At 44.7% G+C, this 27626-nt stretch overlaps 2 protein-coding genes across 4 annotated transcripts; one reads left to right on the plus strand and one right to left on the minus strand.

The window, feature by feature from the left end:
* Nucleotides 1-1760: 1760 nt before the first annotated feature.
* Nucleotides 1761-10253, minus strand: TATDN3 (TatD DNase domain containing 3). 3 transcript variants are annotated; one of them, XM_069852832.1, is made up of 10 exons: nucleotides 10158-10253; nucleotides 10033-10065; nucleotides 9025-9098; nucleotides 8743-8827; nucleotides 7714-7776; nucleotides 4355-4464; nucleotides 3906-3961; nucleotides 3581-3693; nucleotides 2309-2386; nucleotides 1761-1979 (listed from the first exon to the last, which is right to left on the minus strand). In XM_069852832.1, the coding sequence occupies exons 1-10, from the start codon at nucleotides 10206-10208 to the stop codon at nucleotides 1830-1832; spliced, it is 813 nt and encodes a 270-aa protein (XP_069708933.1). In that variant the 5' UTR covers nucleotides 10209-10253; the 3' UTR covers nucleotides 1761-1829. The 3 variants fall into 3 exon arrangements, with proteins under 3 accessions (XP_069708933.1, XP_069708932.1, XP_069708934.1); XM_069852831.1 differs by having other exon boundaries at nucleotides 2309-2389; XM_069852833.1 differs by lacking the exons at nucleotides 8743-8827; nucleotides 9025-9098 and having other exon boundaries at nucleotides 2309-2389.
* On the plus strand, nucleotides 10207-22509 carry NSL1 (NSL1 component of MIS12 kinetochore complex). Its single transcript, XM_069850895.1, is given in 7 exon segments — nucleotides 10207-10290; nucleotides 10293-10493; nucleotides 10842-10926; nucleotides 15314-15444; nucleotides 18018-18072; nucleotides 21123-21190; nucleotides 21797-22509. Coding segments are annotated over 7 exon segments (903 nt in total). The 3' UTR covers nucleotides 22076-22509.
* The last annotated feature ends 5117 nt before the right edge of the window (nucleotides 22510-27626 follow it).

Below are 27626 nucleotides of genomic sequence, written 5' to 3' on the forward strand. Positions count from 1 at the left end.
ATGGCCTCAAGCTCCGCCAGGGGAGCTTCAGGCTGAACATTAGGAAAAAATTTTTCACAGAAAGGGTCATTGGGCACCGGAACAGGCTGCCCAGGGAGGTGGTTGAGTCACCTTCCCTGGAGGTGTTTAAGGGACGGGTGGACGAGGTGCTGAGGGGCATGGTTTAGTGTTTGATAGGAATGGTTGGACCCGATGATCCGGTGGGTCTTTTCCAACCTGGTGATTCTATGATTCTATGATTCTCTCTGCTAATTTCCCCTTTCAAGGTAAAGACACCGAGGGATCAAGGAAATTTTCCATCTCAGAAACCATACTTTCTCCCCCTGCACATTAGACACCACTAATCCCAAACGAATGCTTTAAAAAGATGCGTTTCCTGCAAAAAGCAACTTTATTTCCAGTGCCTGCCTCTCCCCAGTGCTGGCACAGCTCACACAGCAAAACCAGCATTACTGGGCAAAAGGTGCTACTTCTGATCCTTGTTTGCTGCGAGGGATGTGGAGACAGGGTGGGAATGACACTGCATTTTCCTTTTCTGGAGTGCCAGACAACCTACACCATGACTTAGCTCAGGCGCCGCAGGTCTGTGGAGAGGACAAAGTGGGTCTGTTTTGCAGCGGGCACCCTGCCAGACTCGCCCTTACCCATGGCTGCTGCAGTGCCAGGTTTCCCTTGCATGGGAGGAAGCAGCTCTTGTCCCTCCCTCCCTAGTCCCAACCACGCAGACTAAGTACTGGATAGAACCCTTTTTGCAAAACCATTATTTTTTGTCCAAGGCTGAGAATTTTGTGCAGAATAATAAAGCCAAAATTCCACAAACATTTGGGTACTGCCTGACTTTTTATTGCGAGCATCTCCATACATGACTGCATTCCCATGCAATACCGGTAGCCTTCCAGTCCCTGAGGCAACAGGAAGCACATGTAGGGCTGCCTGGTATCACTTGTTCACCACCTCCAACAACGATGTGATTACTAAGCATTAAAATCGATTACAGTAATAGTCTAAGACTATTGCACACCTGTTCCCTAGCACCACCTGGAGGCAAACTCTGTCCTTCACCTAATTTAGTGGAAATGGTGCTTGCAGACCAGGGATAACAAATGGCTCTAGCTACTCTGCATCAAACATTTGTGTGGTTGCTGATCTGAATATGCATTGCAATAGAGACAAATTATTCAAGTTTGGTTGGTTGTTGCAGGCCAAAACCTGCTTAGGAACACATGTTTAAACTTAATAAGCTACTCTAGGCAAAAAGCAGAACAAGGACTGCAAAAAAAACTTCCTGATGATGTAGTTCTAAGAAACGGAAGAACTTAAAGGAGACCTAAAGTGGAAGAAAGGTATCAGATTACAAGCTTCTGCTCCCATTTCTTTTCCTACCTGGGAACTGATACCTTTTCCTGTTTTGAGAAGGATACAGATGTAAAAAAACCCAAACCCTCACCTTACAGTCCTACGCCCCAGAAGGCAGACACCAGATGAATTCAGAACAGGGCATTACAAGCTGTTTTTCAAAGGAGCAACTGGTAAGATGCTCCAATGATGAAGAGAGGAAGGAGTCTAATCTGAAAAATCATATAGATACCTGGGACAGAGAAGATGTGCCCAATTCTTAAAGCCAAATGCTCTCACCATGTGCTGGTATGACACATGAGTTTGTATCTGAGGTGGTCAGAGAATGTCCATCCAGCATATTAAGTGTCACACATTAGCTATCTCCCAGGCCTGGAGCAGCTGAGCAAGGAGACTCAGAAAGACAAGACGCATGTTAGTTTTATTTATTTTATCATAAATAATAGTTTCTGCAATATCATATATTTCAGTTTCTAAGTCAATATCCGAAGAAAGTTCTGAAGTTTGGGGAATACTTTCAGTGCATTCTGTGTAGTCACTTCTATAACTTCTTCAATTGGAATTCCTTTAATTTTGGCAATATATTCTGCTGCAATGTAAATATTTTTTGGTTCGTTTCTCACCTGAAAAATAAACCACACCAGCCCAAATGTCAGGTATTTCAGATTCAGTACTTCCTGACAAAACTTCAGACACACCGTGGCATCCAAGACAGAGAAATTGCATGTATCTGTTCTTCCTGTATTACTTTTCCCTTTGTCCACTCCTAGAATTTATCTTCCTTTCCCAGCCTCAGGAACAGAGGCTTTTTAATGTCAACAGTTTCACTTGGCAACCTCTTTCATCCTTTGTCCATGCTTGTACTACTTCACTCCCCCATGCCAGTAACTGAGCTCCATAAGGCGTAGGTTTGGATATTACACACATAGAAGTCCCTCCCCACATAATTCACCTGTTTTTCCGGTCCCAGAGCAGGAGAGTCTGTTTCCAAGCACATACTTCCCAGAGGTAACATTTTCACTAGTTTCTGCTTCTTGAAGAAAATAAGACAGCTATTAAACACTTTACACACTTAGACCTGTGAGAAAACTAAGTACGAAGGGAGGAGATCCTCTGCATTTAAAAGCAATGTCAAAAGACTTCATTGCCACTGCCTCCATCTTATCAACAATTTCAGAAGAGAAGCAGAAATACTAGGAGCTGCTCAAGAAGACCCTTCAAATAAGAATGATCCCATTTTCTAAACATCTGAAGAACTATTGTCTAAACAGTGAATCCATTGTTATTTAGTAAGTCATATAGATATATTACATAAGATACACTATATTTAGAGATTCCAACTTGCTATTTTTCTGCATATACAATATTTGTGTACCTTTTTCCCATCTCTGTTTTTACCCCTCAAGCCCAGTTTGCTTTCCCTTCTCCAAGTTCCTAACCTCATCTTCATCCGTATTCATCCTTAACAACCCCTCCATCCTTCTACTTGAATTACGCCTTTTCCTTTCTTACATTTCCTGTGTTTATCACAGAAAGTGATGATGTTGCAGGATAGAAACAGACTGCTACCCCAAAATAAGAAGTCAGCATAGCTTGCGGCAGCCTAGAGTAGAAATTAAAAGAGCAGTCTCAGCAAATCAAGGCTGAACCTGACCAATGCTGTCTTTATCCAACTTAGCTGCTTCTTTGCTGGGTGCACCTTGTGATAATGTCAATTTTTCAAGGGTCTGCAACTTAGCCAATTGTGAGCAGATTTCCTTTTGAACAAAAAAAGCCATAGCACTGAGAAAGAAATTGCTCCTTTTCCATGTGTCACGTGCCTACCTAAAACAGTACAGTGACAGAAGCTTCCAAAGAAGAGCTCACCAGAAATCACGTGAGAAAAGAAAAATTCCCATTTTCTTAACCCTTGTCTCTCAGGAACAGCTGACCTGTTTTCACCACCATTTACCCCCAAAAGTCTAACTAAGGCAAAAGCTTCAAGAAGAAATTTAGTCAAAGTAAAAACATGTAATGCTATAAGCAACTGAAACTTCTCTGGAGAAGCGTCAGGTGACAACTGTATGCAAGTACTGCTAGTCCCGCTTCAAGCTGTACAGACTTAAAAAAGAATATTCTTGAGCTGCACAGTGAAAACAGCCATGGTGATAAGCTGTCTATCAGCTGTTAACTGCAATCCCCAAGCATCAAGAAGGAGCAAACCTCTTTAAACTTTACACATTACCTGTTCACTTCTTATAATGGAAGGAGGAATGGAGAAGTAGTATCCAGCTTTCACCCCTTCCATCGCTACAGATGGCTTTCCATCAAATGCATGGAGCAACACCCTTGTAGCACCTCACAAAAAAGAAGCAAACCAAATCATTAGCAGTGTTTACAGCAAGGTCTGTGAAGTCAGCTTCCAATGGGACCTCAGTCCCATAAAGAATGAATACAGACTCTGCACTACTCCTCCCAGGTTTCACACACACAAACTGATGTGAGAACACAGCACAAGTGAAGAACTTGTGTTGCCAAAATCCATGATAGATAAAACACAGTAAAAATACCTTGTTCCTTTAAGAGATTGATGGTTGGTCTTCCAGCTGAGCGGGAATGAACATTTCTGCAAATCAAGAAAAGGCTCCACATTAGGAGATTAACCAAAATACTCTGTCTTTTGTAAACAAAAGTGAACTGACAGCAGCTTGGAAAATAATTAACCAGCATTACACGTTTTGTTAGGAAAAAAAAAATCTAGAGATGCATATATGAATCATTTCAGTTACAGTGAAGATATAGCGACAACATAACAAGCACAGGATGAAGAAGATCACTGTACTCAAGTGCAAACACAGGGAAAATTCTATAATTAAATCTCAAACTGTAGAATGACAGGATGCTGAAGCCAGTTTAATCCATGCAAGTTCTATGAGCTCTTAGTAACTATAAATCCTGAGAAATATTTCCACGTTATTGAGATCTGGCAAATTCTCCTACTAGTATAAGCAAAACCTACAAAGGCAAATCCAGTCGTTTCGCTAACTCAATCTGCTTAATCAAAACCTGTCTTTGTCCTTCCTTCTGTTCCTCGGTGCTGGCAAATCTGGGAGTGAAATCTAGTCCAACCTACAGCACAAGAAGAGAAGTGAAAACATTTTACAGACTTAACGCTTGAGTAAACCACAAAACCATACATAAAGGAAAAAATGCTTCAAACCTGCAAGGCATTTCAACATATCTATATATATTGCAGGAGGCTGCAATTAAATGAGCTCAACTGTAGCTTAACTCAGAAAGGAATCCATTCTTACCCATAATCTTTCCAACTATGAAAGCATTTGTGGGCTGGTAGTTACTAACAAGTGTATTTAATGTTTTAATTTATAACTGCTTTTCTGGGGGTTTACATTCTATGGAATATTATTTTAGATTAAATCTGAAATCTGGATCTCTAATACAAGTAAAATTTCTGAACCTGTACGCTTCAGTTTTACCTCTAGCAAAAACTACCGATTAATTCTATAATTTTTTTATTTAAACACATTAGGCAAAATTTATAGTTTGTCAAAGCAGCCCCATTCACAGTTACACCAACCAAAGTCCTTGATATGCAGTGCAAGTACAACACGGCAAGTTTAGCAACAAAGCTCTGCCAGTAACTATTTTTCCAGCAGCCATAAGCCCCTCCAGTACCAACACACGAAAGACACAGACTCAACCCTACAGCATAGTAGTCTCAATCAGTTTAAAAACCAACGTAATAGAGGAGACAACACATGGATACAGACAGGTGAGGGATCACAGGGGAAAAGGACTGTACAAGTCGATGAGGTGTGCTGAAATGAGAATGAAATGAGGTGTGCTCACCATGAGAGTGGTGAGACACTGGAACAGGTTGCCCAGGCGAGTTGTGGCTGCCCCATCCTTGGAGGTGTTCAAGGCCAGGTTGGATGGGGCCTTGGGCAGCCTGATGTAGTGGGATATCTCTGCCCATGGTAGGGCGGCTGGAATTAGATGATCTTTAAGGTCCCTTCCAACCACAACTATTCTATGATCCTATAAAATGACAGCTTAGCCTAACTTTTTCAGGAAAGAAGGCAGGAAGGATCTTCAAGAGGAAGAGAAATGTTTATGGGCTCTGGAAGAGGGGACAGGCCTCTTGGAAGGACTACAGGAGGGAAGTGAGATTGTGTAGGGGAAAAATCAGAAGGGCTAAGGCTCAGCTAGAAATCAGATTGGCCAAGTCTGTGAAAGATAACAAAAAATCTTTCTACAAATATATAAATAATAAAAGGAGGACTAGGGAGACCATACAGTCCCTACTGGACGCAGAAGGAACAACAGTGACAGGGGATGAGGAAAAGGCTGAGGTACTTAATGCCTTCTTTGCCTCAGTCTTTAGTTGTAAGGAGGGTCATTCCGTCTGTGTACAAACCCAGGAGCTAGAGGAGCATAATGAGGCTCCCGTGATCCAAGAGGAGGCGGTCAGAGCCTTGCTAGCCCAGCTAGACAGCCACAAGTCTATGGGGCCAGACGGGATTGACCCTAGGGTACTGAAGGAGCTGGCGGATGTGCTGGCCAAACCCCTTTCCATCATCTTCCAGCAGTCCTGGAAGACTGGGGAAGTCCCACTGGACTGGAGGCTGGCTGATGTTGTGCCCACCTACAAGAAGGGTCGCAGGGAGGACCCAGGGAACAATAGGCCTGTCAGTCTGACCTCAATGCCAGGGAAAGTCATGGAACAGGTGATCTTGAGTGCTATCATGAAGCACATGCAAGAGCACCGGGTGATCAGGCCCAGTCAACATGGGTTCACAAAAGGCAGTTCTTGCCAAACTAACCTGATCGCCTTCTATGACAAAGTCACTCGTCTGCTGGACGAGGGGAAGGCTGTGAATGTGGTCTTCCTGGACTTCAGCAAAGCCTTTGACACAGTTTCTCACAGCATTCTGCTTCAGAAACTGTCAGCCTCTGGCCTGGACAGGCGCACACTCTCCTGGGTGGAAAACTGGTTGGATGGCCGGGCCCAGAGAGTGGTGGTAAATGGTGTGAAATCCAGCTGGAGGCCAGTGACAAGTGGGGTTCCCCAGGGCTCAGTGCTGGGTCCAGCCCTGTTCAATGCCTTTATCAATGAAGGCCTGAGTGCCCCCTTAGCAAGTTTGCAGACGACACTAAGCTGGGTGGAAGTGTGGATCTGCTGGAGGGTCGGGAGGCTCTGCAAAGGGATCTGAACAGGCTGGACCGCTGGGCAGAGTCCAATGGCATGAGGTTTAACAAGGCCAAATGCCGGGTCCTGCACTTGGGGCACAACAACCCTGTGCAGAGCTACAGACTAGGAGAAGTCTGTCTAGAAAGCTGCCCGGAGGAGAAGGACCTGGGGGGGTTGGTTGACAGCGACTGAACATGAGCCAGCAGTGTGCCCAGGTGGCCTAGAAGGCCAATGGCATCTTGGCTTGGATCAGAAACGGCGTGACCAGCAGGTCCAGGGAGGTTATTCTCCCTCTGGACTCGGCACTGGTGAGACTGCTGCTCGAATCCTGTGTTCAGTTCTGGGCCCCTCACCACAAGAAGGATGTTGAGGCTCTGGAGCGAGTCCAGAGAAGAGCAACAAAGCTGGTGAGGGGGCTGCAGAGCAGGTCTTATGAGGAGCGGCTGAGAGAGCTGGGGTTGTTTAGCCTGGAGAAGAGGAGGCTGAGGGGAGACCTCATTGCTCTCTATAACTACCTGAAAGGAGGTTGTAGACAGGAGGGTGATGACCTCTTCTCCCAAGTGACAGGGGACAGGACTAGAGGGAATGGCCTCAAGCTCCACCAGAGGAGGTTCAGGCTGAACATTAGGAAAAAATTTTTCACAGAAAGGGTCATTGGGCACTGGAACAGGCTGCCCAGGGAGGTGGTTGATTCACCTTCCCTGGAGGTGTTTAAGGCACGGGTGGACGAGGTGCTAAGGGGCATGGTTTAGTGTTTGATACGAATGGTTGGACTCGATGATCCGGTGGGTTTCTTCCAACCTGGTTATTCTATGATTCTATGATATGAATGAGGTTAACAAAGTGACTCAGCAATTCACTGTGCCGGAGAACAGGTTAAAAGACACTCAGGTATAAGATGATACAGCATAATTAGGCATTCTTACTAAATCCACCAGCATAAATGTCATCGGTTTTCAAAGAATGATAATGAAGGAAAAGAGAGAATCAGGCAAATCTATGAAGGACTGCACATTAAAATAATTACAAATCAGGCAGTGTTTGTTCAGATCAATAGCAATACTTATTGCATACACAAACCCAAGTATCCACTAAGTGTCTGTGGTTCTGGTGACAGATGCTGACAAAGCCACAGACATTTAAACAAGTTATGGAATTCTACTTACTTCTCCGATGCCCACCAGTTTATCTTTGAAGAGTTCTATAAGCGGCAATGCAGCATCCAGATCCTGCAAGAACAAATTAAAGATGCAACCCTCACTGCCCTTACAACATGGAAATGGTGTGAACTCAGCATTATGATTAAATTGGATTTTCCTTCAGCGTAATTAAATTCTGTACTTTAAAACTTTGCCATTACTGTGAGTAGTGTTGTCAGACAAATTTTAGAAACAAGCAGGATTTGCCTTCTTTCCTTAATGACCCTGCATCTCAAGTTGGTATAGGAGCATAGGAGGTAATTAAAACAAGGCCCATAATAGCCTGGTAACATTAATGGCTGCAGACAGATCTCCAAGCTCACCGCAAAGTTAGTGAAAGGTTTAGAGGGGAAGCCGTATGAGGAGTCACTAAAGACGCTTGGTCTATTCAGCCTGGAAAAGAGGAGACTGAGAGGAGACCTCATTGTGGTCTACTGCTTCCTCAAAACAGGAGGAGGGGCTGGTGCCGATCTCTTTTCTCTGGTCACCAATGATAGGACCTGAGAGAATGGCAGGAAGATGTGCCAGGGGAGGTTTAGGTTGGATTTAGGAAAACGTTCTTCACTCAGAGAGTGGTGGAGCACTGGAACAGGGTCCCCAGGGAAGCAGTCATGGTGCCAAGCCTGACAATATTCAAGAAGCATTTGGAAAACATTCTCAGACACATGGTGTGAATTTTGGGGTTGTCCTATGCAGAGACAGGAGTTGGACTTGATGATCCTTGTGGATCCCTTCCAAGGCAGGACATTCTATAAGTCTAAGTTTTTCAGGCTGAAGGTACAAATGGTTGCCTCCCACTTCCCATGCTAACAAAGGGAAGACCCGTGAACAAGTGGCTGTGCTAAGAGACCCCGGAATTTCTGTATCCCAGAAGGGCATAAAAATCACAGCACAGATCTGATGTTTCATAAGGCAGATCAGAGCATCCTATCGCCTGCCCTGAGTCATTCCTGCACTGTCTCACAGCTGCACTGACCTAACTTGCCAGCATTTTACCTTCAGAGTAACACTGCGCTGCTCCTCTGGTGAAATCTCCTGCACTGGGTGAACCCCCAGGCATGGAAACACAACCCCTGGAAATCTAGACACGGAGCAGACATCAGCAGTGGGAGAGACGACAGGAAAACCAAATTCAGAGTCAAAAAGAAAGGCTGGCCTGACAGAGGGAGAGGGCTGAGTGCCCCTCAATAGCTCCCATGCCACCAGTCACTCCTGCTGAGGTATGGACCCCAGAGCAAGGACACAAGTGGGCTCCGGGCTGCCCCTCCACCCTCGCACCTCTCTGACAGCTCCATGACGCTCTGGAACTCCGCCGCCCGCTCTGACACCACCACCAGCGCTGATACCCCTGCCTGCAGCAGAGAGGAACCCCCGCCCTGGTGAGGCTGGGCCAGGGAGGAGGGTCGCTGTCAGCCGCCTCACCTCCATCACCATCAACTTACTCTTGTCTCACCTTCAACTCACCCCGCCCTAACCTTCACCCTCACCCCTCCTCATCTCTACCCCTCACCTCACTGCCACCCCTCACCCTTACCCCTGTCACCTTATCCCTACCCCTCACTGTCATCTCTCGCTCCACACCTCACTGCTATCACCCCTTGCTGTCACTCCTCACCCTACCTTGACTGTCACCCTTCACCCCTCACGCCTAGCCCTTACTGTCACCCATTCCCCTCACTGTCACCTCTCACTCCTCACCTCACTGCTGTCACCCCTCATCCCTACCCCTTGCCTTCACCCACACCCCTTCCCCTCACTGTCACCTTCACTCCATCCTGTCGCTCTTCACCCCTCATCCCTACCCCTTATTGTCACCCCTTCCCCTTGCTGTCATTTCTCACTCCTCATCCCACTACTGTCAGCTCTCACTGTCACCCCTCACCTCAGTCACCCCCAACCCCTACCTGTCAGTCACCCCACCCTGTCATCCCTTGCCCCACACTGTCACCCAAAATGTGTCATCCCACCCTCTCACCCTTTCACTAGCACCCTTACCCCTCACTCAGTACTGTCACCCCTTCCCCTGTAACCCCTCACCCCACTTTTCACTGTCACCTCTTCCTTTCACTGTCACCCTACACCTCGCTGTCACCCCTCACTGTCACCCCTCCCCATCACCCATTACCTTCACCCTCACCCCTGCCCCTGGCCCCCCTTACCCCTACCCGTCACCTCATCCTGTCACACCCCATCCCTGTCCCTGTCACCGCACCTTGTCACCCCTTCACTGTCACCCTTACCCCTCATTCAACACAGTCACCCCTTCCCGTCACCGTCACCCCTCACCTGCTCCGCCGCCCGCACCACGGCCGCCACGTCCTGCAAGACACACGCACCGCCTTAGCTCCGGAGCCGCCTCCCGCCCTCCCTCCCGGTCCCTCTGCTCCCTCCGTCCCCGCCGCCGCCCTCACCGCCTGGAAGCTGGGCGCGGCGAGGTGGCAGTGGCAGTCGGTGGCCGCCATGACCCGCCGGGGCCGCGGGGCGGCCGCCACTTCTGCTTGCGGGGCGGCCGCCACTTCCGCTTCCGGGCCGGCATCTTCCCCGCCCGGCGCCAGAGGCGGGAAATGGCGGCCGCCCCGGTGCCGCCCTCGCCGCCGCTGCCGGGGCCCTCGGGGCGCGACGCGCGGGTGCGGTGCTGCTCGCGGCGGGCGCTGGGCGAGGCCCTGGCGCTCTGCGCCCCCTTCGTGCGGGCCCTGGCGCGGGGGCAGCCGGGCGGGGCCGAGGCTGCCGCGGGGGAGGCGCTCTGGGTGAGGCGGCGGCGGGAGACTCTGCTGGGGAGGGCCGTGTCCGCGATGCGGGGTGGGTGGGGGAGCCGTGCCCGTGATAGAGGGGGGTGGGGGAGCCGTGCCCGTGATAGAGGGGGGTGGGGGAGCCGTGCCCGTGATAGAGGGGGAGGGGGGAGCCATGCCCGTGATAGAGGGGGAGGGGAGCCGTGCCTGTGATGGGAGGGGGTGTCACTGTGTGGGTTTGTGTAGCTGCCTCTCCTCGAGAAGGTGGCCAAACCAGGCAGGGGAAGCAGGATGGGACCCTTCCTGGCTCAATGCTGAGCGCTGGTGCCTGAAGGATGGAGTCTCAAAGCCTGCTGTGTCTTGCAGAACTTCGAAACAGCCGTGCGGGAGAATGTTACCATCAATGGGCAGCCCTGGGAGGAGACTTCAGAGGTCTCCCACCTGCAGAGTGGTAAGTGTTGGTTTCCATTCATTTCGTAGACGTAGAAATGTTAAGATTGGAAGAGACCTTTAAGATCATCTGCTTCAGCTGTCATCTGCACGCTAGCGTGCCTACTAAACCGTGTGCCAGGGTGCCATGTCTGCACATTTTTTGAAAGCCTTCAGGGGTACTGATTCTTCTGCTTCCCTGAGCAGCTTGTTCTAATGCTTCACTGCTCTTTTGGTAAACAGTTTTTTTTCTGTTATTCAGTTAAAATCTCCCCTGGCACAACTTGAGACTGTTTTCTCTTGTCCTATCCCTTGTTACTTGGGAGGAGTGACCAGCACCCACCCTGCTACAACCTCTTTTCAGGTAGTTGTGGAGAGTGATTTCTGTTTGGGTGGTTTTGTTTTGGTATTTGCATGTGATATTTTCAACTGGGAAGACTTTCCCCCAGCTATCTGGGGATAAGGATGCTCACGGAGCACGTAAGGTCAAAGTTCAGCTCAAATGTGTCTCTCTAAGGATCTGAAGTGCTGGGCTACAGGAGCAAGATTCTTGCAAGGCGGTGTTTTTTAATGAAAGGAAGGGTAACTGAGGCATGTGGGCACCCAGTCCAAGAGAAGAGAAATGGTCCTATTTCTGAAGAACCATTGCCCTATCTGATATTTCTGTCAAGGTTCTTGCAGATCTTGAGGCACAAGTTCCAGCTATCTGTAGTATGGTGCCTGTGTAACTTACAGAATAAGAACAGTTTGGGCTGGAAGGGACCTTAAATATCATCCACTTCCAACACCCCTGTCATTGGCAGGGACACCTCCCACCAGAGCAGGCTGCTCAAAGCCTCATTCAGCCTGGCCTTGAACACCTGCAGGGATGGGACATCCACAACTTCTTTGGGCAACCTGTTCCAGTGCCTTATCACCCTCAGTAAAAAACTTCTGTTCTTGACTACCAACGAAAAGTAGCTTAGAGACTTGGAAAATATCTGATGCTAACATGGGAAAATAAAGGGTTAGCTGAGCTTAACAGCAGGTATCTCACTGGAAAGTCTACAGAGACCTTTTAGAAAGTTGATATTTCAAGGCAAGGTTTTTCATTGAGAAGATTAGGAAAGTGCAAGTTCTATTTCATTTGCTTCTCCTATCAGAATAAAGCAAGTATACAAAATTTGGTGGAGTAGCATAAGGTAATCTATTTTTAAAGCTGGAACACAGCAATAGGGTCCAAGTATGGAGGCTTTCCATCTCCTCTGGGCAGTCAATTTCTGTGTTTGACTGTGAAAAATTGCTTTCCTGTGGCCTGTTGGAATTTCCTTTAATGTAATGTATCTGTTGCCCCTCATGCTTTTGCTGCACCTCTCCAAAAAGAGCCTGCCTCTGTCTCTGTAGAACGATCCTTCAGGCAGCTGAGGGTAACAGTTAAATTACCCCTTAGCCTTCTGTTCTCCAGGCTGAACAAACCCAGCTCCTTCAGGTACTGCCCCTGCATCATGTGCTCTGGATGCCAGCCCCCTTGGTGCTGTTCCATTGGAATTGCACCAGTACTCAATGACACAGTGTCCCAGAGCATCCAAGTGGAGGTGAGGATCATTGAGCTCAGAGGGTAGTATTTAACGGTTCATATTTCTACCTCGGGGCTGATCAGAGCTCCTCAGGTGTCTGTTCTGGGCCCTTTTGTTTTTAAGGTCTTTATCCATAACATGGAGGCGGAGATGGAAGGCGCCTTCACCTAATTTGCAGCTGATGTCATGCAGGGTGGGATGTAGTGAATATGCTCAGGGGCAGGCCCATTCTGCGGAATGTAATCAGGCTGGAGAATTCATCTGGGAATCTCATGAAATCCAGCAAGGACTAAAATGAAAGCCCTAAACTTGGAAAGGGGTAACCCCCTGCAGTGATGCGGGATGAAAAGGACCTGAGGGTCCTAGTGGGCTGTGAGCCAGCCTTGTGTATTGTGTCAGCAGGATTGTAGTCGGTAGATCTAGGGAAGTGATTATTTGCTTTTACTCTGCACTTGCTAGAGCACATCTGGAGCAGTGCACTCGGTTTCGGACCTCCTGGTAGAGGAAAGTTGCTGATAAACTGGAGCGAGTTCATCAGAGGCTGCCAGGACAGCAAGAGGACTGGAGCACTTACCCTGAGAGTTAAAACTGAGTAATCTGGCTCGTTTAACCTAGAGAAAACAAGCCAGCCTTCCATTACCTACAGGGAGGTTACTTGAAGTGTGGAGCCTAGGCTGTTTATTGAGATCTGCAATGGGAGAACAAGAGGTAAGGGTCAAATTGAAAGTGGAGGTTCTGACGTGATGTAAGGAAGTAAAAATTCACTATTAGGATAGCTAAGCATTAGAAAAGGTTTCCTAGAGAGCTTGTGTAGCTTCCAGCACTGGAGGCTTCTGAGAACCAGCTGGACAGAATTGTCCTGAGCAACCTGGTTTGAACTGGATGTTGACCCTGCTGTGAGTCGCAAGAGCCCTCCAACTCGAATGAGCTCGTGCTGGAGACATTGGCCAAGACCCTAGTAGTATGTTTGTTGCTGTGGTTTAATATACTAATTAAATAAATGTTTAAATTTATTGCTAAATAATCATATATGTGTGCAATATGTTTGTAATTATTCTCTTTTGAATAATTGTAGTGGAGATTCTTGGTAGTCTGGTGTCCAAAGAAAACTTTGCTGTGATTCATTTGCTCACCTGTGTTAGCATTAAGGTGTTCTTTGCTTGCAACTTAATGCTTTTTATACCTCAACAAAGCTGAAAATACAGATGTGTTGAACTGGCTATCAAGAAAGCTCCTTAAACTGTTTTTTGGTCAAGAAGGTTCTGCAGTTGTAGTTCTGGAATGATAAAACTCCCAACTCCTTTGACTACGAGGTCAAATATGCACTGATCTTGCATTGCAAAATGCTGAACTTATTTGGGCTCCCTAATTCAAATTTGTTCAAAAATTCTTAATGGAATTTTCTTAACAGGAAGGCTTTGTCCAGATGGATGTTATTTTGAGTAAGTTATCATTTATCTTTACAAGTCTAACTTTATGGCAGCTGAGATGCTGTCATCTTCCTGCAGCTGGCATAAAGTAGGTGTGAGGACTGTATTGTGCTTTTTAATTCGACATAAATTTACTTGTGTACCTATCTCTGATCCAGTTTGAACCACCACGTGATCTGGCATTTTGTGCCTTTGATGTTTAGGCTGACCAGTGGCTCAGGCTTTTCCTTTCTATACTCAGATGATTTCTTAGCGATCCTAAAACAACCCACAGACTATTAAAACCTTGATTTTTGCCTGTCTGAAGCTTACCTCATTCTGCACAGATTGACCAAGAGAGGGTGCTCAAAATCCATTCTTTAGTACTTGACTTAAACTATTGCCTGCCTAGCAAGTTGTGCTGAACACATTACTGCAAACAGTGATTTTAAATGCTAAGGAGTTCGCAAAATTAATTTTAAAAAATCAAAAGCAAGACCATTGTCAATGTTCTGTTCTCCACTGGGAAACAAAAATTATAGGAGTGTGCAGCTGGAAGAATATAGAAATGTGTAATTCCTTTTAGTTACACACTGTAAGGATATGTGATTGAATGGTTAATTCTGTTTTATTTTATACCTCTTAATTTTTGTAGTTGTAATGATGATGTGATGTCAGCAAAGTGCAGGAATTTACTTGCCTGAATTTTGAAACAGTTTTCAAGTAGTATCTTAAGCCTTTAAAATAGTTACAATCACTTGCAGGCATAGAAAAACTGAGTACCTTTAGCAGGGTATCAGCAGTAAAAACACCAGTTGACAACCGAAAATGTTGTAGGTATTTAGTCTAATCTTACTGGCGAAGCAAGCTACGAAAGCTAACTGCTACCACATGCAGCCTCAGATGTTGAAAGCAGACCCGGTTTGGTTTTTTGCAAACCCCTAATGACCAGTAAATGTCATCGTGATGCAGAGCATTTACAGGAACAGTGTTTCATTAAGGTGGCATTGTATATTGTCAGGTTAAACTGCATGTTTATGCTCTGTATGATATAAAAATTGGTTAGGCTTCAAATTGTTCGGACAGTTGCTGCTGAATGCATGTAAATTACACAGATAAACCAATTTTATGTATCTTGCATTGCTGGTTTTCAGCTGAAAAGCAGGTTATCTCAAAAGATTTTTTTTTTTGATTCTCTACCTTCCCTGCCCTTTCCTGCAGTTCATTTACCTCAAAAGTAACTGGCCAGCCGCAAGCTGTGCTCCAATTTTTACATCGCCTTAACAAGGAGATTTAAGACATGTATTTTTCTTCATTGATAATTGTGCATGATTTCTTATTTTAGATCTAGAGCTTTTATTTTCCTTATAACTTTGTCTCAAATGAAAAAAAACCCGAAACAGTTGTAGAATTCCTATAATAACTTTGTGTTTGTTATTTTTAGGTTCCAGCATTAAAATTCTTGAAGATCAATTTGATGAACTAATAGTGGAGACAACAACGAAGCGTAAGCAGTGGCCTAGAAAGATACTGATGCATGCTATCCAAACCATGAAAGCAGAGCAAGACATGTTGGTGAGTAATATCTTTTCAGAAAACCTGTGTGTATAGAAGCTGCTGACCAGGTGTGACTTGAAGAAACAAATCATGCAGTGTTGACCTTTACACCCCTTCCCATAGTTGATTTTGATTTTGTCATATAATGAAATTGGGGTTTTTTGCATTAATTGGCTCTTCAGAAATATGGAGGTTACTGCAGAGTGTTGTGACGAAGTGAATTTGGTCTGTGGCACTGATCAGCAAGTTGTATCAGCAGATTGCTTCAACATGATGACTTGTACAAGGCACTGTAGACCTGTTTATCTTGTCAAATCCAGATTTCTGAAATCCTTAGATGAAGTCTGGTTGATGTACTAAATGTGATGACACATTCAGACAAATTGTGTGCAGCATGAGACTTCTAAAAAGATGTGTGTGTTTTCCTGGGTACTTACGTTGAGCTCATAACTACACTGAGTAAGCAATTTCAGTAAAGAAAGAAAACAAAAGAGTAATGAGGGTTAATGACTGAGTGGAGTAATTTTTCTTTTTTTTGACACTGACTGTAAAGTAATTGCTGGCATGAAGCAACGCAGTCATGTCTTTGGTTGCTAAATTTCTTTCCTGCAGTTACCTTAGGCATGCCTTTGCTTACCTGCTGATTAACTAGGAGTCAGTTTCTTCTGGGGAGAAAAAAAGAAAAAGGACAAGAGGCAGTGGGCACAAGTGGAAATACAGGAAATTCCATTTAACCATTGGAAAAAAGGGAACTGTGAGGGCAGTCACGCACTGGCACAATGAGGCTGTGGAGTCTCCTTTCTTGGAGATACTCATGGAGATATCCAAATCCTGACTGGAAGAGGCTCCGAGCAACCTGCTTTAGTTGGCCCTGCTTTCAGCAGGGGCTTGGGCTCTTCTTTAGGGGCCCTTTCAAACCTCAGCTATTCTTCTAAAGAAGGCAGGGATGTTTTTTTAAGAAGTTGTTTAAGGGCTTGCATTACATTTCTGAGGACTAAAAATGACAGAAGTAACTCTAGGTTGGCCAGGCACAGATGATTTACAGTAAGTAAAAGCACATGAGTATATATTTTTCTTAAATTTCTGAAATTTTCTGACGTGTGTTGCCTTTTGTGAAATCACCATTTTGTCAATATATCAAATACATAAAACAAATGATCAACTAAGATAAAATATGCTATTGTGTAACACCAAGATTTAACAAGACCTTTTAATCTTTCTGCAAAAGGAAAGCTGTGTTCTACACGAGCACCAAAGTGGATTAGTTATTCAGTATCCCTCTCACACTATCTTTTTTATGTGTCTGACCTCTTCAAACTTTACACCACCATGACTAAATGATTATTTTGATTAAAGATGTCAGAAAAATATAGAAAGGTTTTAGTTATCTCCTTAAAGTGGCTTTTTTTTCTTTTTACTCTCAGCTACTTCTGTGAAGGTGCTAGTGGTTTCTCTGCTTTTGACCAAGGGGATTTTTATATTCTTTTTTGATCCTAGCTACTCCTGTGATCCATGTTTTCTGAGGCATAGAGAGCAACTGTGAAGACATGCATCAAAGGAATAGCTAGGGTCAAAAAGAACATGGAAACCCCTAAAGTATTTAACTGCATTTTATCTGGAGGGAACCACTCATTCAGTCTGGTGATCTCTCTCTAACTGCCAAAGCAAGAGATCATCCTGTAGGTTTTCAGTCAATACATTGTTGTGTTTGAAGGTAAGGCAAGGAATGTTTGTTGTTCTGCTTGGAGCTGTTACTGTAAACTTGCTAAGAAGATATATGAACCGTGGGGAAAAAAAAATTGCTCTGGTAAAACTACAGGGAGGAATAATTAACTTTCCTCCCACTTGCTTTTGGTTGAAGAAGGTTGAGGGGACAGCTGCTGATGTGGAGAAAAATACTGATTTGTAGATAATATAACTCAGTTCCCACATCTTTGCTTTATTTCCATCTTCTCTGTTAGTTACTTTTAAGTATAATCTTTAATGTAACTTAATATTAGTTTTATTCATTATTTATTATTAGTTGAAGTTAACTTCGTCTCACAATTAACTGATGCCAAGACACAAGACTTAGAGTAGGACCAAAAAGCAAGAGAAGCCTGCTTTGTGATGGAGAGTGTTCTTACTTCTGCATAAGTTAGCACGGGCCAGAATGTAGTTATTTAATTAGTTTTCATTTTCTCTCAATGTACCCTTGTATTCGACTTTACTTCTCTCAAAAGTGTACTGTTTTTGTGAATGGCTTCCCAGAAGCCAGAACAGCTCTTTTTCCTCAGTCATGAAGCAGGTGGCAATGCTTCTTCCATGATGCCTGGATTTCAGTTTAGTTATCATGCCTTAATAATTACAATTCTGCAGCCTAAAGCGAATTTTGGGGACACTTCTGCAGGGAACTTAACTCTGTTAACAGGAACATTGTTTCCAGTAACTGAGCATCTGTAAATTGTAACTCTAATGCACTCTTTATTTAAGTAGTTCCACCATGATCTTCTTGTACTAGCCTTTCTCCATAGTTCTAACTACTATGTGTATATTAGGTATCTATTGACCCAAGAAGGTATTTCAGAATTTTTCTTTTTTCCAATACACAGAAGCTCTACCAGCCTGTTGTAACACCGGAAGAGATAAGATCACAGGCTTCTCAAGGTAAAGATTTCATGGGGAAGGTGAACACATTGAGTAAACATTGCCTGCCTTACTGGATAGCTGTGAATGTTTAAGAAATTTTCTTTCTTTAATCTTGTTTAAAACTATTGGCTGTTAAAATAATTAATAGAAATAGCTAGAAGTTTGTCATAATGTATTGCTGCATCAGTTTATCGTGTCCATTTCTCCTGTTCTAAGTGCGGCGTGCTGTTAGGCTCTGTTCTTAAAGGCAAAAGCTGGCCACTGTGTGTGTATTGTGTAGAAATTGTCACGGGGCTACCCTCAGTAGGTTTTCTTACTTTCCTTCATCACTGGTGGAGGCCAGATGAGGAACTAGATGGGTAGCTGACATTATACTCTGACCCTTCTTGTGTTCCTTTTACATGAATACTAGAAATGCTTCAGTCTCTCTTCCTAATCAGTCAGTTTCTTCAGGGAATTGAAAGCATTTGTGTAGTACTCGGTGGTGGCAGTGTTGACCCTCCGTACTTGCAAAGTAAGCATCAGGTTTTCTTTCCTGTGTCACTTGTAAGGGTTGGTGAAGGGAGAACAAAACCAACCTGCAAACACTGTTGTAAGTTTGCTACATGCTTTTGAAAGGCTATTTCTTATCCACACTGCTTGGAACAAGGTGCCGTGTTTTGTAATTGATGATTGGGATATGACTTCTTGAGGCTGCCCTTATGAAATGGGAAATTCTGTCTTTCCTGTTCTTAAATATGAATGTCAGAATTTACCAATGAATTGAATTTTGAATTGAATAGTGTGGTTATAGAGCCCTTACTATGGATTACTGCGCATAGCATGAAGCTGGTATAAGGAGCAGTGGTGTTAAAGTTTGAGAAGCTGAGCTTCATCTTCCAGTTTTCACCCAGCTGATTGGCCTCCACTCTAGGCATCATTTCCTCTTTGTAAACAGGCGATATTGCTTCCAGAAATGCCAGCCTGTGCAGCAAAGTAACTAACAGGAGCAGTGAAGTGTGTCACTTCATATCTGGGTTTCTTCTGGTTTCTGGTGTCCAGACCTGTGCATCTCTGATGGGAATTACCTACTGCTTGCAAGTTTGTAACAGCTTGTGACAAGGTGTTGCCTTTTTAAGCTAGGTAGCAGTGGAGGCCTAGCCAAAATGGTATAGAGTTTGTGCTGAATTTTAGTATTATGTAGTGTTTGGGAAGTTTATGTATCCCAGTTTAGCAAGTACAGTGGCCAGAAACTAAAATGTTTAGATTACTCAATACCTTTCATTTCCTTTTTTCATTTCCCTATCTTTTGGAAAGCCTTGAACGCTGAGGAATGTGATGCTGTCCATGTAAAGCTGAACTCCCCTAGGCATTTCATTTAACTGTGTCTCAGTCTTTTTGTATAGCTGGAATAATCCAAGTAATTATTTTTACTTCACTCCTTCCTTGCCATTTCATAGGGTCACCAGTCTTCTAATTCAGATATCCTACTGTAGGAAAGCTTCATTATGGACGTATCCTTCTTTTAGAGAATATGCATTCATAGGCCTCTGTGATGTGTTTTAAAGAGGCTGCTGTTGGACTGGTTTTCCTTCCAAACTCTGACTGATGGTCCATTTTAGCATCCGTGTTCATACACAGATTATGCATTCCTAAACCAGGTCTGGTCATCACATTGGTTATGTGGAAAGGTGATTTAAGAAAAGTCTCTTGCTGGTTGCTGCCGTTCAGCAGGGATCACTGTCGCCCTGCACTAGAATATAGCGATTGACTTTAATTATCTTCAGGGGCACTAATGAGATTGACTCCAAAGCAGAATCATACAATAGTTTGGGTTGGAAGGGAGCTTAAAGATCTAGTTCCAACCTCCCTACCATGGGCAGGGACACCTCCCAGTAGAGCAGGTTGCCCAAGGCCCCATCCAACCTGGCATGGAACACCTCCAGGGATGGGGCAGCCACAACTTCCCTGGGCAACCTGTGCCAGTGTCTCACCACCCTCCATGGTGAAGAAATTGTTCTTTATGTCTAGTCTTAATCTGCCCCTCTCCAATTTATAGCCATTCCCCCAAGCCCTAACAGTACAAGCCTTTATAAACAGTCCCTCCCTAATGCCATGTTTAGCCTTGAAAGGCTTCAGGGCACGTGTGCCATCCAACAATGCACACTCCTGCAAGAACTGGGGAAACCCTACAGAAAAACAATAGTAGCGGAGGTGAGGCTGTTTAGTTCCTAGGAGCATGGCTGCTTATCTCCTGATTTTAAGTTTTTGTTGGTGGCATAGCACTGCAGACAAAATAATGGTGGAGAATGTGCAAAAGCTTTATAACAACTTAGAGTTTAACTCTTGAGCAAAGAGTTATTATTGCTTAAATCAATCAGCAAAAGTGCATAATTGTGTTGATGATCTTATCATATTGCAACTGCAGTCAAATATTTGCTATTTTCCCCTAGTATTCTGTACCTGCTGCCTGTTTCAGTGGTCTGAAAGCAGCCTTGTCTATCTTTTCCTGTTAACCTAGCAGGATTAATGCCATTCATGTTGTTTACACTTGGATCTTTTTTTATTCTTGGTGTCAATGCTTGATAAGTTAAGCTTGAAGAAAACTGTAACCGTTACTGTAAAAGCTGACTTGTTGGAGATGTAAGATTATTTTTGCTGTCCTTAGAACAGGTTTCCTTCATCTCATTTTCTCCACAGTTCTGTTTATTCTCCTTTTGTGCATTTTTTATTGAATGTAGTATGGGCTTGAAAAGTTTGAAAGCAGGTGTTTTTTTCCTTTGTAACTGTTTTCTTCCTTTATGTCAAATACTGTCTTTGTGTCTCATGTTTTGTATTTGCTGTGAAGAACTTTATGGCTTGCTGTTACTGAGACTGCTAGACACTAATGTATTTTGAGTGATGGAGTAATAATAGTAAGGTAAAACATACTAGCTATTTTCCTCAATGCTACAGTGACAGGGACATGTTTAAGGTTTAAGTTTTATATAGGGACTCTGCTGCTTTTCTGTATAATTTCTAACAATTATCTAGCAAGTACTGGGGAGGACGGAGTTACAGAAATTTATTGAGACTTTGTTTTTCTGTAGATGCTTACATGGTGGATCTGAAGCAGATGACAGAAATGACATCCAAACAGATCAGTGGGGCAATGAAGGTGAGATCTCTTATGTGTGCTAAGGGGGCAATTTTAATTTTCTTCGTATGATAATATGTCATGAAACAGGAGTTCTCACTCACCCTGGTGATAGTCTTGTACAAAAAAAGCCTGCATGTTTACTTCTAAAGCAAGTACATCTTCATGTTTGGACTGCTGAGGTTGTAAAGCATTCCCCCTCATGCTGTAGTGAGGAAGATTACCCTGTGGCTATAGGAACTATTTTTTTACAGATGCTTTAGGACCTGTAGTGTCTGAAAAATTAAACATCTTTTGAAGATCTGTACGACTTCATATAGCAAATGACCTTTATTGCTTCAGGACCAGCTTAGATGTGAACTGTTGTGTTCCTGTGATACTTAGAAGCTTAGAGATGTAATGAAGCAACATTTGAGCTTGGCGTACTCTTTGCATGGCCTCTGAGTGCAGATTGTGGTCACTGTTAGGCTGGTAGCTCTGAGTTCCCAACCTTTATCTGCCATCCTATGGATCGCCTCTATAGACACTGAAAGTTTTTGTGCCTGTCAGAATCTAATTAACAGATTTCATTCTTTGTAACCATTACTTTTCCCCTGTAACTTGAGATACTTGGGTTTGTTTTTGCAGTCTCTCCCAGCGCTAGTAGAAAAAGCAGAAGGTTTTTCCCAAGCATTAACTTGGCAACCAATCTTGGAACTCTGCAAGCTGCGGCAAGAAGTGTTTGCTGGTTGCAAGGCAAAAGAGGAAAATAATGTCCAAAATGTAGTATCACCCGGAGAAGTCACACCAACAGACACTGATGCCAGGAAAACTACTTGCGTTTTGCTAAAAAGAAGAAAACCTATAGATTCATCAGAAAGAAGGCGCTACCCACTTCGACGGAGGAAGATTAATCTCAGCACATGAATTTCTCATTTAGTATTTTCAGATTGGAATCTCAGTTGAACTCCTGTTCACGGTGATCAGTTTTTCCCTAAACTTTGTCTCCCCTCTAATTCAGTGCTATACATAGCTTTCTTAATTATTTAGTCTTTGATCCCTTTAAATACTTCTATTTTTACTGCCTTGCTGATGGTATATGAAAACCTACACGTACCAGTAGCATCTGATATCCAGCAAGTATATTTGCCAGTTAACATTCATTTTTTGCTCTTTTATTGCAGCATTCAGCTCGAGTCTTCATGATTCTCAGAGTTTGTGCACATGTTTTATGTATGTGAGCAGTTTCTTAGTAAACTACTAAGTGCTCATTTACATTAAACGTGTCTCTACGGATGTTGGAGAATGTCTAGTTCTCTTAATGCACCTTCATTTATAACTGAGTCAGGTGGCAATTTTTTTAATAAATAAATTAGAAAGAAATTAACATTGGACAATATTGAAAACACCAGAGTTGATATGGTGTTGCACTTTTTAGAAAATCCACACAAGCCCGATATTGGTCTCAGCTATCCTGCCTTTCCTGAATTTAGGTCAAATGGGCTTATTTATTGTCATATGTGTCTAAACTTTGATTTTTATTAATTGTATGTATTTACTTGCAGTGTACTCTTCTGAACAAGTCATCAACCATCCACAACTTGCCACCTGATATTTCATTTCATGTAATCCAATTATGCAGTCTGGGGGTTTCCTGGACAATATTTCTACACATTACACGATCCTGACTCAGGTTGCGTTTGCCTTTGTGATGTCTGACTAAACTTTAAAGATCAGTATAGGCTACCAGTAAGTGGTCTGAAGTTGAGCTGGCTTACTTAGATTTTTTTCTTTACATATAGTGCCTAGACAATTGCACAGTAGTAGTAAATTGAGCATTGTGCCTTAACTGTTCGTAACCTTCTCTGGTTTATGATTGCATGTGCTTGCAGGAAATACTCATGTCTAATAGGTAAAGTATTCCTCACATGGTAAATGGAGGGGGTTTTTTAGAAGCTTTATTAATGAAATGTACTGTGGTAAGAAGATAATTTCCAAGAAAACATGTGACAGGTTTTTAGCATCATTTATTTTGTAAAGGTGAGCATCTGTACTGAGACTTTGTATATTTAATCATATGTAAATATTTGTTTCCCTTCGCTCTTGTATATACAAATTTGTTTTTATGTAAAGTAAAGTAAATCAGTCAAGAAAGATCAAAGTTTCTGATAATTTTGTCAGTTCTAATTGTGGAATTAGATAGTGACTGAACAGTGAGTACTTCAGAAGAAATGTGTGTTAAATTTTGGCTCCAGTAACTGAAGCAGTTCCATTTACTGCCTTTGAACTCACAACTGTTATTAATATCGGGGCTACAAAGCATCTAATGTAAGAGAGGCCAGGATGTGAGAGGGGCTAGAGCTGCGAAGCTGTGGGATGTGTGACTGGGACAGTTTTTCACACAGCGACTTGCTATTCTAGCAGCTTTGCATATGCGTGCTCTGTGCTGGGTTGAAAATCCCCACCATAGCTTCCTTCAGGATCCACAGATACTCTTTAATCCAAGTGTTCCTGGACTAAGCTGAGCCTTGCAAGATTTTTCATGTCTACCATGATCGTATTTGAATGTTTTCTATGCTAATGGGAAGATTTTCCGCTCTTCCCTGCAGATAATGATAAGCCAGTACAGAAAATAATTAGGGAGAGGCATGTCTCTCTGGAAGGTCCCTTGGGAAATAGCCTGACGTGGGGCAAATGACTTAAGAAATAGAAAGAGAGCTCTATGGATAAAGACTTAAGTGAATTAATGAATTCACGCTGCAGTGCATTTTAGTGTTTAGAGATTGCAGGATGGGCAATCCATGTGGGGTTGGAAGGATGGTAGGGATGGATGCCCTGAGCTGGGGCAGTCAGGCCTCATTTGAATTGCAGCTAGGTGGAACAAGGAAGATGCATCTGGAAACACTGGCCAAATAAAAGGTGTAAAGAAGGATAAAGAGAACAACAAAGATTCCAAGTGTAACATGTAAGCTATGAATTCACAAATCTCTGGTGGCTTTTTTTTGCCTAGCAGCAATGGAAGGTGTAAATGCAAGTTCTCTGACGAGCTATGCTCAATGCTTCAACGTTCAATGCTGTTTCTCGAATGATTATTAAACATTTCTACAGCAAGTGGTACCTGTAACTCGCTGTGCCTGGGATCTGTTCTTCCCGCTGGCACAAATACATGAAGTACTTAATTTTTTTACCCATTCTAGTAGCCTTTTGTCCTTCAGTTAACTTTTCATAGAAATCAGCAGTGTTGTGCAAGACAAGTGTCTAATCAGGCTTCTACTGAAATGTCACAACATCCAAACTTCTTATTTTTAACTCAGGACGAATTGGTATTGCATCAAGAAATGTCTGGTAGTTTTTCTTTATATAGCTGTTGAATTTTGTAAGACGGCTCAATTCAAGTGGGTTTGAATTTCTTGGCTTTTTGGGGTGAGAAGGAATGTCTCACTAACTGTTGATGTGCTTTACTCTTTGTAAGCGTGAGCCATCCCTACCCAAGAAAAACTTGCAAAGCAGCGCAGTACCCACACAGACTTCTCTGTGTAGTTTCTGAACAAAGGGGATTACAAGCAGCTTGCAGGGAAGCTCCCTTTCCAGAAATCTTCACATGGACACCGACGTCTGCTTGAAAGCTTGGGTGCTCTGAAACTCAGTTGTGGTACAAGCTGTTCTTCAGAAGAGCTGTGCTAAGCTGTGTTCAGTGACTCCAGGCTGTATGTGTGTAGGCTGCTTCAGCGCAGACAAAAATCACTGATAAACTGCCCTTATAAAATGTAAATTCAGCCGACTAGGCTGTTTTCTGGGCCTGTTTTCTCTCCTGCACAGAAAAGCTCTGCCTTTACTGCTGCATTACCTGGAATTACTGTGTAGGCATTTCTACAGATGTACCATAGATAGCTTTAATTCTAAGCAGAAACCTGTTCCCACAAGCAAATTTTGGCTTTTAATTTCCTTTGCCACTGGGAACAAGAGCAGACTGTACTCAGGCTCAAGGGGACTGTACTGTGACTTGTCCCTTGCTTGTGGGATCCTGGAAACCTTACTCTACAGGTGCTGGGAGTTACTCAAGGAGGTAGATATTTATGCAGTACTAATAGATTCTTGATAAGGTGCTCAGGACTTGATGCTGTTAGATCACCAGCTTGTGCAGTTGTCATTAAGGGTGGCATTACTCCAGGAAAAGCACAAGGACTTTGTGTGGGGTCAGGTCCAAGTCCCTCTGCAAGAAGGGGGCTTCTTTTCCCTGCAGATGACTCTGAAGGGCTGTTAAGGTATTTTATCTATGCGGTTCATAGGTTGTATTAGAAGAAAATATACCTGTTCTCTGAGCTTTTTATGAGAAGAGTGACTTCTAACCTTGTTTATTTCAACTGTACTTAAGCTTCAAAGGCAGCAAGGAGCCTAATGCTCTTTTTAAGTCTCTCCCATCTGAAATTTCCACTTGTGCCTATAGTTTTACTCCTTCTCTTTAACTGCATGGTGTGTAGTTCATGCAAGATTGGGTTGTTTCAAAAGGAGCAGCTGAAAGCAGTTCATCCTCTAATCAATCAACACCTGGAAGTTAGGGCTGCCTTTCAGGTGATGTTGGTTTGGATGCCCTCAGCTGGTGAACGGCACTGACCCCATGCTTTCTGCCACCTCCATGAGTGCTCTTTTGTCAAGCATCCTGGTGTTGGCACGTTGGGTGATGGAGGAGGGGAGAGGCAAGGCTGCTTTTAGAGAAACCAGGGTGCTGTAAGGTGCTTGGGAGAGCCAGCGCTGCCTGGGTGCGCAAGGTAAGTCACAGCATGTTTGCAAGGGAATCCACCTAGTTTGTGGGTCCCCGTGGCCTTCATGGGAAGGGAAGGCTCACAGTCCTCCAGGGTCAGAGGAGCTCTGAGAAGGTGAAAAAGCAAAGGAGTGGGTACCCTGGAAGACGGAAACACAAGCTGCTGTGAGGTGGAACAGCTGAAGAGAAGAACTTTTGATAGGAATGGTTGGACTCGATGATCTGGTGGGTCTCTTCCAACCTGGTTATTCTATGATTCTATGATTCCCACCAGGGAAGTCCTGCTCAGGTTTTTCAGTAATGTTGACAGTCCTGGAGTCTACCAGGAAACCTGTGGCAGAGCAGAGACCTTCTCTCACTTTAGCATGAACCGTGATCTTCTTGAAAGGGTAGTCCATATTTATACAGTTTGCAAACCTTGTAACCTCATCTTCATCTAAGCTGGTTGACTCAAAGTTCCGAGGAAACCGGGAAAACAGGGAAGTATCTGGTTTATTAAGATACCTGGGGCTTTATGACAGATTGTCCTGTGGGTTTGGGGCACTTGCCCTCACATGGACATGCGTTTGCACAGCCAGGAGGTACCACATCCAGATTCATCTGTGAATGTTGTTTAAGCGTAATACTTGTTGGTGCAAACACCTTCCCTTCCTTCAGAGCAGAAGGCAAAGATGACGGTTCCATTAAAATGTAGTGAAAGCGTTTGAAGACAAAAAGAAACATCTCTCATTTAGAATCATAGAATCACTAGGTTGGAAAAGACCTTTGAGATCATCAAGCCCAATCCTACCTGTTCACTACTAAACCATGTGCATAAGCACCTTGTCTTTTAAATATCTCCAGGGTTGAGGACTCAACCCCCTCCCCGGGCAGCCTCTTCCAGTGAAGAGATTTTTCCCACTGTCCCATCCGAACCTCCGCCGAGGTCGTTGGTCAAATAACGACGGGACAGTGGGACGGCGAGGTTTGTGTCGGTGGCGTTTTCAGCGGTCCTTGGCTTTTACAAGAAGCCCGTGGCATTTCCTTATTATTTAAAGGAACAGGGCGAGTAGCGAAAGTGAAAATCGCTGCATCCCGGCGGCGTCCCCGCTGTCCCCGCTGTCCCCGGGGCCGATGTCGCAGCGGCGCGGGGGGCAGGAGCGGCCGGGGGTGAGCGGGGGCCGGGGCAGCGCCGACCCCGGGGCCGGGGGGAGGAGGAGAAGCTGCGGGACGGGTTTTCCCCGCAGAGAAAACGCCGCTCCGGGGCAACTCGGGGCAGGTCCCGCCCGGGGGTGCGGGCGGTGCCCTGCGAGACGCGGGGCGGGGGGCGTGCGGGGCGAGACTGGGGGGTCCGGGCAGCCCCGGGGCTCCCTGCCCCGCCGGGCGACGTGTGACGGCCACGCTCCGCCACTGCCCGCGGGGCTCCCCTCCTACGCCCCGCACCCCCTGCCCCAGCCCTGCCCCTGCCCTCCTACCCCCGGCATCCCCTGCACCTGCTCTCCTACCCACTGCATCCCCTGCCCTGCCCCTTCCCTCCCACCCACCGCATCCCCTACCCTCCCACCCACTGCGTCCCTTGCCCTGCCCCAGCCCTGCCCCTGCCCTGTCCCTGCCCCCCTACCCCCGGCATCCCCTGAACCTGCTCTCCTACCCACTGCATCCCCTGCCCTGCCCTGCCCCTTCCCTCCCACCCACCGCATCCCCTACCCTCCCACCCACTGCGTCCCTTGCCCTGCC

This window comes from Phaenicophaeus curvirostris, chromosome 2, assembly GCF_032191515.1.
Source record: "Phaenicophaeus curvirostris isolate KB17595 chromosome 2, BPBGC_Pcur_1.0, whole genome shotgun sequence".
NCBI lineage: Eukaryota > Metazoa > Chordata > Aves > Cuculiformes > Cuculidae > Phaenicophaeus > Phaenicophaeus curvirostris.

What these genes read in the sequence shown, in the direction of transcription:
- TATDN3 (XM_069852831.1), bottom strand. Translation starts at nt 10,208, where the DNA reads ATGGCGGCCACCGACTGCCACTGCCACCTCGCCGCGCCCAGCTTCCAG. An exon ending in CCGCGCCCAGCTTCCAGGCG is followed by an intron (nt 10,066 to 10,157) that starts GTGAGGGCGGCG and finishes TGTGTCTTGCAG; the next exon opens with GACGTGGCGGCCGTGGTGCG. An exon ending in CCATTATAAGAAGTGAACAG is followed by an intron (nt 2,390 to 3,580) that starts GTAATGTGTAAA and finishes ATTTTCTTCAAG; the next exon opens with AAGCAGAAACTAGTGAAAAT.